Here is an 11,832-nt window from a genome sequence, read left to right as displayed (position 1 = left end):
GTCTCGTGGCTTGTGTTATTTTGCATCACACTCGAGGCTCCGCCTCTCGTGTGATACGTCATCACACAAGCCACTCGACTGAATACAAACTTTTGAAACAATTGACTAGCGTAATATTCCGTATATATATTTCGGAGTTTGAAATATACCAGTTTGAACAAAATGCAAATTATATCTGCAAAGTTATGTAAAATATAAGTCATGACACTAGGCTGAAAGATAGGTAATGTTAAGGGCGTAGACAACGCACGTTTTTCTGGCTGATTGTTTCGTCATGGTCATTGATATGGAATGCTGAAAAAGAACTATTATAAGACCCATCTGGCGTGAGAAATTTGAAATCATCGTTTCTTCAAGTATTGTATTAACGCGTCTGATCTCATATACTTTATTGACTTGGTTGTGTGTCCGATAGTGGCTTGTTTGTGCTGATATGGTAAATAGCGTTCTTAGTAACACATGTGTTGTTCACAGCTGAACGTGCTTACATATTATATTTATAAGACAATCCAAACGAATCATATTTCTAAATTATGCCAACAAGAACGAATAGATCATGAGATCGCCATGTAAAGTATTCATTTTATTATTATACGTTTGCCGATTTATTTCAAAATGATAACAGAAACGATAATAAACATCTCGGTATATTCAGAATTGTAAGGTATAAATCCTTATTATAAGTATGCAATTATATCCAGCACGCCACTGGAAAGTTGATCTGTACTAGGACTATATGACAAAACAGTACGCGGATAACATGTCTGAAGAAACATTTCAAGAAAAATACAAACACGAATTAATAAACAAAAGTATTAAATAAAAAAGGGAAATGTGTTTGCTCTTAGTAATACCGTATATATATTGTTAGTAAAATGAGAAACTTTGCAAATGTGTATTTGCAAAAGCGCTCGTAAAAATAAGTATTTTGCTATTTTCACATTTTTTGATAAATTATTATAATAAATTACCCCCAAAACAATCAAATATAATCTTTTTAAAGGTAAATACATTTACAAAGTGGATTGCTAACATGTAAAAAAACATTTTACATTTCATAGAAATGTCTTTTTGTCATGACATTAACAGTATAACTGATGGAAAACAGCAGATACCAATATAATTTCGCATACCTATTAATGCCTATATTAAGTCATGGTATGGTTTAACATATTACCAATATCTTAAGACTCCACAGCAATCTTTGATAAATTCCTGAAATTTAATGATACATTACACATTAATCTTCTATACATCGTCAAAGCTGAACGCTCAGGCTGATTACATATTGAGCATCTCCAAAACAACCCCAGACAACCCGTCTAGACATCTATATTTTCGTATTGAATCCATATATTCATTTTCTTGCACTAAACATACAAAACCTACCACTCCTAACAATGCTATGGTTGGAAGAAGTTCAGGTATCTTTGTTAAAGGGATTTGTTCACACTTTGATAAATTGACAAAATTGAATAAAAATGTTTCGGATTTGCAAATTTTCATTGAAAACATGATATTTGTATTTATGGTGGACGAACCAGTTATCGAACACCTAAGAAATTAAGTTAAATTTGCAAACACTTAAAATAACAAAAACAATTTGTTTTAACAAATAACTAACAGTTCAATCATTAAATAACTTATCTGTAAAATTTTCAAGCAAATATCCGTCAAGAATTCATAACAATGATTCCTTGTTTATTGTCACCTCTAGCAGACAAAACAAAATGGCGGCCGATGTAAACATGACCTATTACCGAACAGTTCATAAATACTACTCCAGTGAATATAAACAAACATGAAACTGAACATTTTTTTTTGAAACATGAAAATTAACAAAATTAGAAAAGCATGTAGCTTTGAACACAAAAACACAAGTCTATTCCTCTGCAATATTGTGGCAAGGACAATAGAACGGGTCATTTCTCCTAACAACATTTGTGGCTGTGCAAAACTGCAAGTGCACCCAGTGGCTACAGTTATCAAAGTCACACTTGGCCCACTTTACAAATATCAATGATACGCAGTTAGCAAGTTCTTTTGGCTGAAAGAGGCTGCATACACAACAAGTTTCATCATCATCTTCATCTTCAGAGGATTCAACATCAGTGTTTAGATGGGAGGGTCCAGGCTCTGGGTAAGTGTGTTGTTTTGTTGATTGTTTTTTTTTCAGTTGTTTGTTCCTTGTTTGTGAAGCTGTTTCTTTTGTGGGCATAAGCTTCGAATGTTTGTTGGATTGTTCAGTTTGTTGCTTGTTTTTCTGTTCATTTGTTGTTTCAGCTCTTTCCCTGAGTTTCTGTTCAATTATCGGATCTGTTATTTCTTTGCCAGATGTAAATTCAAGAATGTTATTCTTTTTCTTTGCATTGTTGAATTCTTTCTTTTTGTTAATGACAACTTCTGCTTCATAGAAGAAAACATCAGGATTTCTTTCATGCATGTTTTTGTTGATTTCAGGAACAGATGGTTCAGCAACATATGGTAGCGAAGTGGTAAAATGCTCCTTGCTAACAGCTGACTCGTCAACAGGAAAAACACCTGATTTCTTGAAGGCAGATCGAAGATTTTCCACAGACAATGCTGCTACGTATGCAGCAGATCCAAGAGGAGCAACATTGTACCTTGTTATTTTTGTAGAGGGATTTTCTCTGATAAATCTGTGACACATGGAGTTGTAGATTTTTTGAAGGGGTCCAAAACAACCCACATCAAGGGGTTGAAGGACATGGCTTGTGTGGGCCGGTAAGATGAATAGAATAATGTTATTCTTCTTTGCCCAATCCAGCACTGGAACATTTATGTGGCTTTTATGACCATCAAGCAGAACAAGGATAGGCTGTGACTTGTCCACTCTTTGCACATATCTGAGGAAATGGGTGTCCATGTAGTGTAAAAACACAGCTGAATTTGACCAGCCACTGTCAGACATACACCCTGATGACCCTTGTGTAGACCCTTGTAACAGATCTGCATTCAGGCGTTTCCCTTTGAAAACAAAGAATGGTGGAAGCTGTGTGCCTAATGCGTTTCCACATCCAATTATTGTTGTAACGCAGGACCTTGACGAAGTAACTGCTGGTGCCTTCAATGTGCCACTTATTATGAATGGTGGGGTATGCTCTGTTTGGATACCTTTTTCGTCAATGTTATAGACACACTCAGGTTTGTTGTGGAGGTCATGTTTTTCAACAACGCTCATCAAATTGTTGAAATATTCATGAACATTGGCCTCTGATGTGGCTTCAGCTCTGTAGTTGGACAGTGCCCTCGGACGAACAACTCGCAACTCAGGCCATCGCTGCTGGAAACCCTTAAACCATTTCACAGACAAAGGTTTATCATTTGGCCTTTTACCAAGGAACACTGCATAGTTTGTAGCACTTGCTACAACTTCACTGATGGTATAACCATACCCAAGGGCAGCCATTGTCTTGACATGGTCAACTAGTTTGACCTCTTCTTCCTGAGAGAAGAGTGGAGCTGGTCCGGGTTTGAGGCATTCAGGGTCAATAACCCCTTTCACACGGTCCCATAGTGTAGTATGAGGAACACCATACTGTTTTGCAACAGTTCTTACTGGCAAGCCACTGTCTTTTACTTTAAGGTATGCATTGTGAAGAGCTGTTGGTGAGTAAAGACCTCTGTGTTTAATTATCTTCTTAGGATTAGACTGAAAAAAAAGAAAAACAAACTTAACTTTATGATGATCAATTGTCAAGAAAGAAAAGCTGGAATATTTTTTCGGAACTGTGCTGTAGCTCTAAGAGCGATAATAAAACAAAGTCACATGACTATCACATGACTGTCACGTGACCCGGACTCGACGAAAAAATCTACGTCTGCTGCAACCAAAATTGCAAATGGAAATACGCTTTTTGGTGTGTAAATGCACGTTTTGATAAATGCATTCAAAAAGTAATAGCAAAAAATACATAAAACCGTGTAAATAACAATAAATGCATTTCTTTTACCTGTTTTCGGCGCATTTGTTGCAAGCTTAGTGGACAAGTAGGTCACGGACTTCATAAATGACCATTTGTTTATGGATGTGACGTCATGCGCACTTTGCGCATGCGCATATAGAACCAAAACAAACCGTCCGATATCAGGTTCTGTTCGATAATAGGTACTTACACGATAAAAAAAATACCAAATTGTTTCCATGCTCTAAAATCTCCATTAAATGCAACTTTTGACGATTTGAAAACCTGAAAATTATAAAGCGTCTCAGACGCGAAATGAGTTATTTTTAGTCAGAAATTATGAATGGGATCCCAACTCATTGTGTCACACCGTTCTTACTGACAATAACGTAGTGACGTCACCATCTATGTATAGAATGAACTAGTATACCAATGCGGGGAGGTATAAAACCCGGAACTATCCGGAAATCTTTATGGTAAAACCCGGATCCGATATAAATGGTTATAACTTCATTATTATTCGTCCGATATTAATTATAATGGTACCGTTGTAAAGAAGATCCTCTACAGATTCTAACCATATCAAAATATTTTATGGCAGGGTCGTAGTCGGCCTGTAAATCGCGGACAAAGTCGGCCTGTTTTAACGTTTTTTTTTACACACGCAAATGCCGAAAAGAAAACCCGGATCCGATATAAATGGTTATAACTTCATTATTATTCGTCCGATATTAATTATAATGGTACCGTTGTAAAGAAGATCCTCTACAGATTCTAACCATATCAAAATATTTTATGGCAGGGTCGTAGTCGGCCTGTAAATCGCGGACAAAGTCGGCCTGTTTTAACGTTTTTTTTTTACACACGCAAATGCCGAAAAGAAAACCCGGATCCGATATAAATGGTTATAACTTCATTATTATTCGTCCGATATTAATTATAATGGTACCGTTGTAAAGAAGATCCTCTACAGATTCTAACCATATCAAAATATTTTATGGCAGGGTCGTAGTCGGCCTGTAAATCGCGGACAAAGTCGGCCTGTTTTAACGTTTTTTTTTACACACGCAAATGCCGAAAAGAAAACCCGGAACCGATATAAATGGTTATAACTTCATTATTATTCGTCCGATATTAATTATAATGGTACCGTTGTAAAGAAGATCCTCTACAAATTCTAACCATATCAAAATATTTTATGGCAGGGTCGTAGTCGGCCTGTAAATCGCGGACAAAGTCGGCCTGTTTTAACGTTTTTTTTTACACACGCAAATGCCGAGAAGAAAACCCGGAACCGATATAAATGGTTATGACTTCATTATTATTCGTCCGATATTAATTATAATGGTACCGTTGTAAAGAAGATCCTCTACAGATTCTAACCATATCAAAATATTGTATGGCAGGGTCGTAGTCGGCCTGTAAATCGCGGACAAAGTCGGCCTGTTTTAACGGTTTTTTTTACACACGCAAATGCCGAGAAGAAAACCCGGAACCGATATAAATGGTTATAAATGCATTATTATTCGTCCGATATTAATTATAATGGTACCGTTGTAAAGAAGATCCTCTACAGATTCTAACCATATCAAAATATTGTATGGCAGGGTCGTAGTCGGCCTGTAAATCGCGGACAAAGTCGGCCTGTTTTAACGGTTTTTTTACACACGCAAATGCCGTAAAGAAAACCCGGAACCGATATAAATGGTTATAAATGCATTATTATTCGTCCGATATTAATTATAATGGTACCGTTGTAAAGAAGATCCTCTACATTTTCTAACCATATGAAAATATTTTATGGCAGGATCGTAGTCGGCCTGTAAATCGCGGACAAAGTCGGCCTGTTTTAACGGTTTTTTTTTACACACGCTAATGCCGTAAAGAAAACCCGGAACCGATATAAATGGTTATAAATGCATTATTATTCGTCCGATATTAATTATAATGGTACCGTTGTAAAGAAGATCCTCTACAGATTCTAACCATATCAAAATATTGTATGGCAGGGTCGTAGTCGGCCTGTAAATCGCGGACAAAGTCGGCCTGTTTTAACGGTTTTTTTTACACACGCAAATCTAGATGACAATATACAATATACGCACCGTGAAGAAACTAACTCACAACTTATATACAGAAAATATTTGAATTAAATCATTAAAGGCACTTCTAGCAGAAGAACCTGGAGTTCGTAAAGACTTTTATTAAAAAGTAAGGAAATGAACTTTCAATTATTACTTTAATCAGCAATTCAACAACAAACGGGCCATATTAAAGGGTTTCATGTGACCTAATGAACTGAACTGTTAGCCCAAAAACCCCGCCCAAAACAGATTGTCATCCTATTCGTTGCCATCCTTGCAACCACAATTTACCTACGAAGGTCAGATCGGGATTCGAACCCGAAACCACCCATTAGCCATCTAAATAAGATATGATTCCGGCCTGGGTTGCTCTACCAATTAAGCTATTCTGACCTTTTGAAAAATATATGGGTAAACTGCAATGCTGTTGAATAGCATGATTAACTTGCTTAGAAAAACGTTTCCAAAGAATTACATGTACATTTCATTGAAATTGTTTTATGATTTAGAACGATATATTTGCAGTTTAAAAGGTCACACGAGGCAATGTTTGAAAAGCCCACAAAAGCTTCCGTTTGTAAAATGGTGATAATTTGCCGACCGTGTAGTTCATATAAACCCTTATTTTGCACAAATCGGGAAGAAACATTTATGGATCGAAAACCAACTGCAGATAAGAGCAACATAACAGTCCTTGTAACTAAGTAACTTTTTTGTTTTAAAATCGCACAAAAGCTGCTGTTTGTAAAATAGATAAAATCACCTTATGTCTGCACTCATCTGAAGTATATATGGTTCGAATACCATCTGCGGATAAGAGCAACTAAACAGTCCGGGGCAATTGCACTTTACCGGTACGCACTATAACCCAAGCCCTTATAATTAGTGTTAAGTTGCGCAAATTTCGGAATCCATGATGGCAGCGTACCGGTAAAGTGCAATATAGCCAACATAAATAAGGAGTTAAAGCGGGACTGCACGATTTGTGTCAAATATGTTAATCAGCAATTAAACAACAAACAGGCCATATTAAACGGTTTCATGTGACTAGACGAACTGATGAACTGAACGGTTAGCCCAAAACCCCGCCGAAAACAAATTGTCACACTATCCGTTTCCAGCCTTGCAACCACAAGTTTACCTACGAAGTTCAGATCGGGATTCGAACCCGAACCCACCCATGAGCCATCTAATGATACCGGCCTGGGTTGCTCTACCAATTAAGCTATCTGACCTTTTGAAAAATATGTAGGTAAACTGCAATTCTGTATTATAGCATGAATGACTTGCTCAGCAAAAGTTTACAGTTATTCGCACATCCCTGCTCATAGCAAAACACAATTGACTAACATAAAATCTTTTTCCGTAAATTTATAAATCTTTAATCGAAACATCTTCATTCATTTTCATAAGATAATGTTTTATTAATTTTGCATTGCCTTGTAGCTTTACATTTAAATTAGGAGATTTGTGACGTATATCGTGTGTGGTCATTTCAGTGACGAAAAAAACTAGTTTAACCTCAAAATATTTAACATACAGTCCACACAGGCTAAACAGGGTCGACACTCTTCGCTGTTATGACATTTTTCGTTTAAATGAAGTCTCTTCTTAGCAAAGATACCATTAAGGCGGAAAGTGTCGTCCCTCATAAGCCTGTGCGAACTGCACAGGCTAATCTGGGACGACACTGTACGCACATGCATTATGCCCAGTTTTCTCAGAATACGACACATAGTTTAAACGCATTTTCGATAGAATTAGCGACGACATATGAACGTGGTTTGTTTTTAACAGTTAATTATTTATTCAAAGCATCATCAAATGCAAAACGTATTTAGGATTGTTTGTTTGTCATGCATTATTGTAAACTTCGATAAGATTAAAAAAAGAGCAGACATGTGTATGTGGTTAAAAAAATGTAAGATAAATTGAAAGAGAGCATAATGTGGATGTGCATTTCGTTTGACTCTCTGGATTTTAATGACAAGTCGGACGTGGCATTTTAGTTAACAGTAAAATATTTGTTAAAAATTCGAACGAGCCCAAAACGCATTTTGGATCTTGTGTTTGTCATGCATACTAGAAAACTTCCATAGGCATAAAATAACTCGCTTCTACGTGATCGCGGGTTTGTAAAAAAATGGTCAGAATGGTTAGCGTTCGAAACAAACGTTATCAATAATGGTGTGGTTTAAATTAAATTGCGAAAAAGTGACTGAAGTACAAAAATGGTTGTGCATATCATTGTAAATATACCTTTAGACTTTTTTTCGTTGTATATTCGGAGTCCAATGCAATCAATGACGATTTGTCCAGTATACTTATTGAATTATCTGTCTATTTGTAAATCCAGTATGAAATTTATCAAACCCATTTTGATACTTAAAATACTTTCAAATATATATGCATTTAAATACAAGCAAAGTTCGGATTTCAATACACATATCTATACTTAGATTCTCAAAACCATACCCATATCAGTAATTTTAGTCGAAAAACTCACCCCGTATTTTCGGCACATCCCTATATACCCGTATATAGGAAGTTATCCCCCCCCCCTTTTTCCGGGGCTGGATGTCGAAGGCATAAATTGCATTTTATTGGACGAGATAGATTAATTTGTTATAATGGAAATGACACCATAAAAGTAACTGTACTGGAGGATATCATTACATTATATCTAAATAGATATCATATTTATAAACATTAAGATATAATTGTTGTACCATAATCACATACCTTTATCTCAGTGCTTGTTCATCTCAAATTACCATGTGCAGTATGGACACAACCATTTTTCATCTTGGTTTGTCATTGTGTACCCAACACATCTTTTGTGAAACCATCTATTCATTTTGCATCTTTTATTGTCACATTCCACCATATCGCCAACTATATCAGGCAACTTACAAGCGCAAAAAATCTTAATAGAACAACTTTTTGCTACTTTACACGGCATTTTTGGCATTTTTTCTATTTTTGGAAATGTTGTAAACTGTTGTTTAGTAATACATTCTAATAAATGTGCTCTCATTCTTGGTATATCATATCTGATAATTGAAAAATCTACATCATAATTGTTGTGTAACACCTCAGTAAGATTGGCAATAGCAAAAACACCACAATCTGTGTAATTAGGTTGACGTTGTACGTCGGGTATTTGTACTTGTACACTGCGCTCTCCATTTTCATAGATTTGAGCGATTTGAATTGAAATACTACTGTTTAGAGTTCTTGGAGATTTTAAACTGTCCACCACAATAACATGTCGATCTTTCTGTGATTGGTATGATAATACCCAGTGATTACTGGCGTTGTAATGTATTTGGGCGGACGGGGGATTTTGTTTCGTTAAACGTTTATTTATATCCCAGGTACCTAAATCATGATTAAAGTACGGAGCAAGAAGTGTGTTCTGCATCCCACTGTCAAGCGCGAATTGTTCTTTTAGCATTTGCTGACATTTGTTTATTATTGGGTCGTTCAGCCACCCGGATGGATTTTTAACTAGCTCTAAATCTATTGTAGATATATTTGCAATTTCTACATTATCGTCTTCCGCGTCATCAATGATCATTTGATTAAAACACGTCTGTTCACTGGTAAATGAATCATCGCTGCTTATATTTAAATGGTTTTCTTCTTCGAGAACGTCTTCTGCAATTGAACTTAAATTGTTGTCAAACTTTATTTGTTTACAAGAAGTGAATGAATTGTTGGTGTTCCGGCTTCTTTTTTTAGACGTTGGTGTTTTTGGGGTTGATGCTATTAAATTGGCGAGCTTTTGTTTCAGCGATGTGTCGCATGATTTTCCAGTTGGTGTCATGAGTATTGAATCGGGTGCTGGGTTAATTTCGAAGTCGGCTTTTTTCGGTTTCTTTTGTCCCGTTTTTTTGGCAACACGCGGTTTGCTATTTTTTCGAAGAAGCGTGAGATTTTTAACCGTGCGTTTATCACAGATTCCATCAATATTCAGAGTCATTTTAACCGCTAGTAGGTGATAACAAAGTCCAGTTGACGGACAACTACATGTTTCTTTTGGCATGATTGTCACCAAACGTTTGGAGCCATGTATTCCCTCAACAATAAAGGTTTTCATGGATGGGATTAATTTTATTTTATCATTATTTATAATAAATTCCGCCAAAGCTTTTTTGGGACATATTCTTTTCAATACCCTTCCTTTCCCCTAATTCCTTATCGTCAATACAAGTAATGTTTTTATCTTTAAATATTTCCAAATTATTTTTTCTCCGTCGATGACATTTTCTCTTGTTATTAAATTGGTTTCAATCGGTTTATCAGTAATTTCACCTGATTTTTGGAAATGCTCTAGTGCTTCTTTCGCTTGTCTTAAAATATCATCCGGTGTACCGGATATGTGGGGTACATTAATTTCACTTCTGTCTAATCTGGCGTATTCACAGTCTTTTCTTAATTTAAAATTACCAAATCCTGCTCGACCACATTGTATGTCTGCATAAACTGATTTTTGACACATTAGTAAGTTTAAACATATTAAATCTACCGGTAGCTCTTTCCTGTGTTGTATTGCTTTTATCATATTATTAATTGATTCGGCGGGGTTACTGGTTATTCCTGAGTAGGGATTGTATATGCCTAATTTTTCTAACACCCAACGACCAGAATTATTCAAAATGGTTTGATGCAAATGTCTGTCAAAATAGTTCTTAAATTCCTGGCTCCACTCTTGTTCTATTTTAGATTTATGGTCAGTGTAATCGTCTTCAGTTGCACATTTCATTAAGTCTTGCACATGTTTAGTGTACACGGAGAAATCATCACTTTTTGCATTAGTTTTCTTAAGCCAAGTAGTTACGTCTGTTCGTATGTGATTCCAGCAGTGAATAATTTGTATGTTGGGTAGCGAATTCTGAATTGCTAATTTTATTCCGGCCTCGCGATCACAAATTAGCGGAAAATGTGTTCTTTTTAAATTTGGAATATGTTCCTTTAAAACACTGAAAAACCTTTCATGGAATTTTGCGTCTCGCCGTTCGTGCATCATGAATGCTACGGGCACTATTTATTGCCTTCAAACAACAATATGTTGATATGACAGAACACTAACAAACAAGTGCCCCATTTATAAGTTGTGTCATAAAACATTTTTAGGGGTGTATCGGAGTCGAACATTAGTAATTCATTGAATTCTGTCAGTATTTCTTCCAACCCCGATATGCACACCAGGGATGGAAAGACGTCAATTTGTTTGTTAAAATTTTCTAAATCTATTGAAATTTCACAGAGATTATATATTTCGTCGTTGCTATAACGTTTTTCACTTCTACTTTGTATAAATGATTTTTTACCTGGCGAACGTTTTTTGCTGTTTTTACACCAAAATCTGTACCTTTCTCAGCTTTGCATTTCAATTCTTTGTCTATAAAATTAGCACTAACGGTTTCATCATCAGCACGTGACTTGATATGTTCAATAACAGAAGGATTTGTTCTTATAAACACCGTTTCCTTACTCTTAGAATTCCCATGTGCTAGTGGTGTATATATGGTGGGGGTCTCCAAGGTAATGTATAATTGCAAATTTTCCATTTTCTAAGCGTTCGTATATATGCTTTTGAAAAGATTGTGAATGTTGGTTTTCGACTAATTTAATTTGAAAAATGACTTAAACATCGTTGGTTTTTTCTTTGGAAAGCGTCTGCGACCGTTATTTACCCACATATATTTGTCCACGCGAACGTCTTTTTTCATTGCTAATGAGTCTAAAGCTACCACATATATATCCCCACCACTTATGTTGAAAGGCATGTCAGTTGATACCTTACCTTGCCCACC

At 35.9% G+C, this 11,832-nt stretch overlaps 1 protein-coding gene across 1 annotated transcript; it reads right to left on the bottom strand.

Annotated features, from left to right (window-relative positions):
- Positions 1 to 564: 564 nt before the first annotated feature.
- On the bottom strand, positions 565 to 4,113 carry LOC127838983 (uncharacterized). Its single transcript, XM_052367128.1, has 2 exons — positions 3,975 to 4,113; positions 565 to 3,673 (listed from the first exon to the last, which is right to left on the bottom strand). Exons 1-2 carry the CDS (start codon positions 3,987 to 3,989, stop codon positions 1,883 to 1,885), a joined length of 1,806 nt encoding a protein of 601 aa, XP_052223088.1. The 5' UTR covers positions 3,990 to 4,113; the 3' UTR covers positions 565 to 1,882.
- Between the last annotated feature and the right edge of the window lie 7,719 nt (positions 4,114 to 11,832).

The sequence above is a fragment of the Dreissena polymorpha genome, chromosome 7 (assembly GCF_020536995.1).
Source record: "Dreissena polymorpha isolate Duluth1 chromosome 7, UMN_Dpol_1.0, whole genome shotgun sequence".
Lineage (NCBI taxonomy): Eukaryota > Metazoa > Mollusca > Bivalvia > Myida > Dreissenidae > Dreissena > Dreissena polymorpha.
The sequence above is the reverse complement of the archived record's forward strand: the minus strand, read 5'-3'. Positions and strand labels throughout refer to the sequence as shown.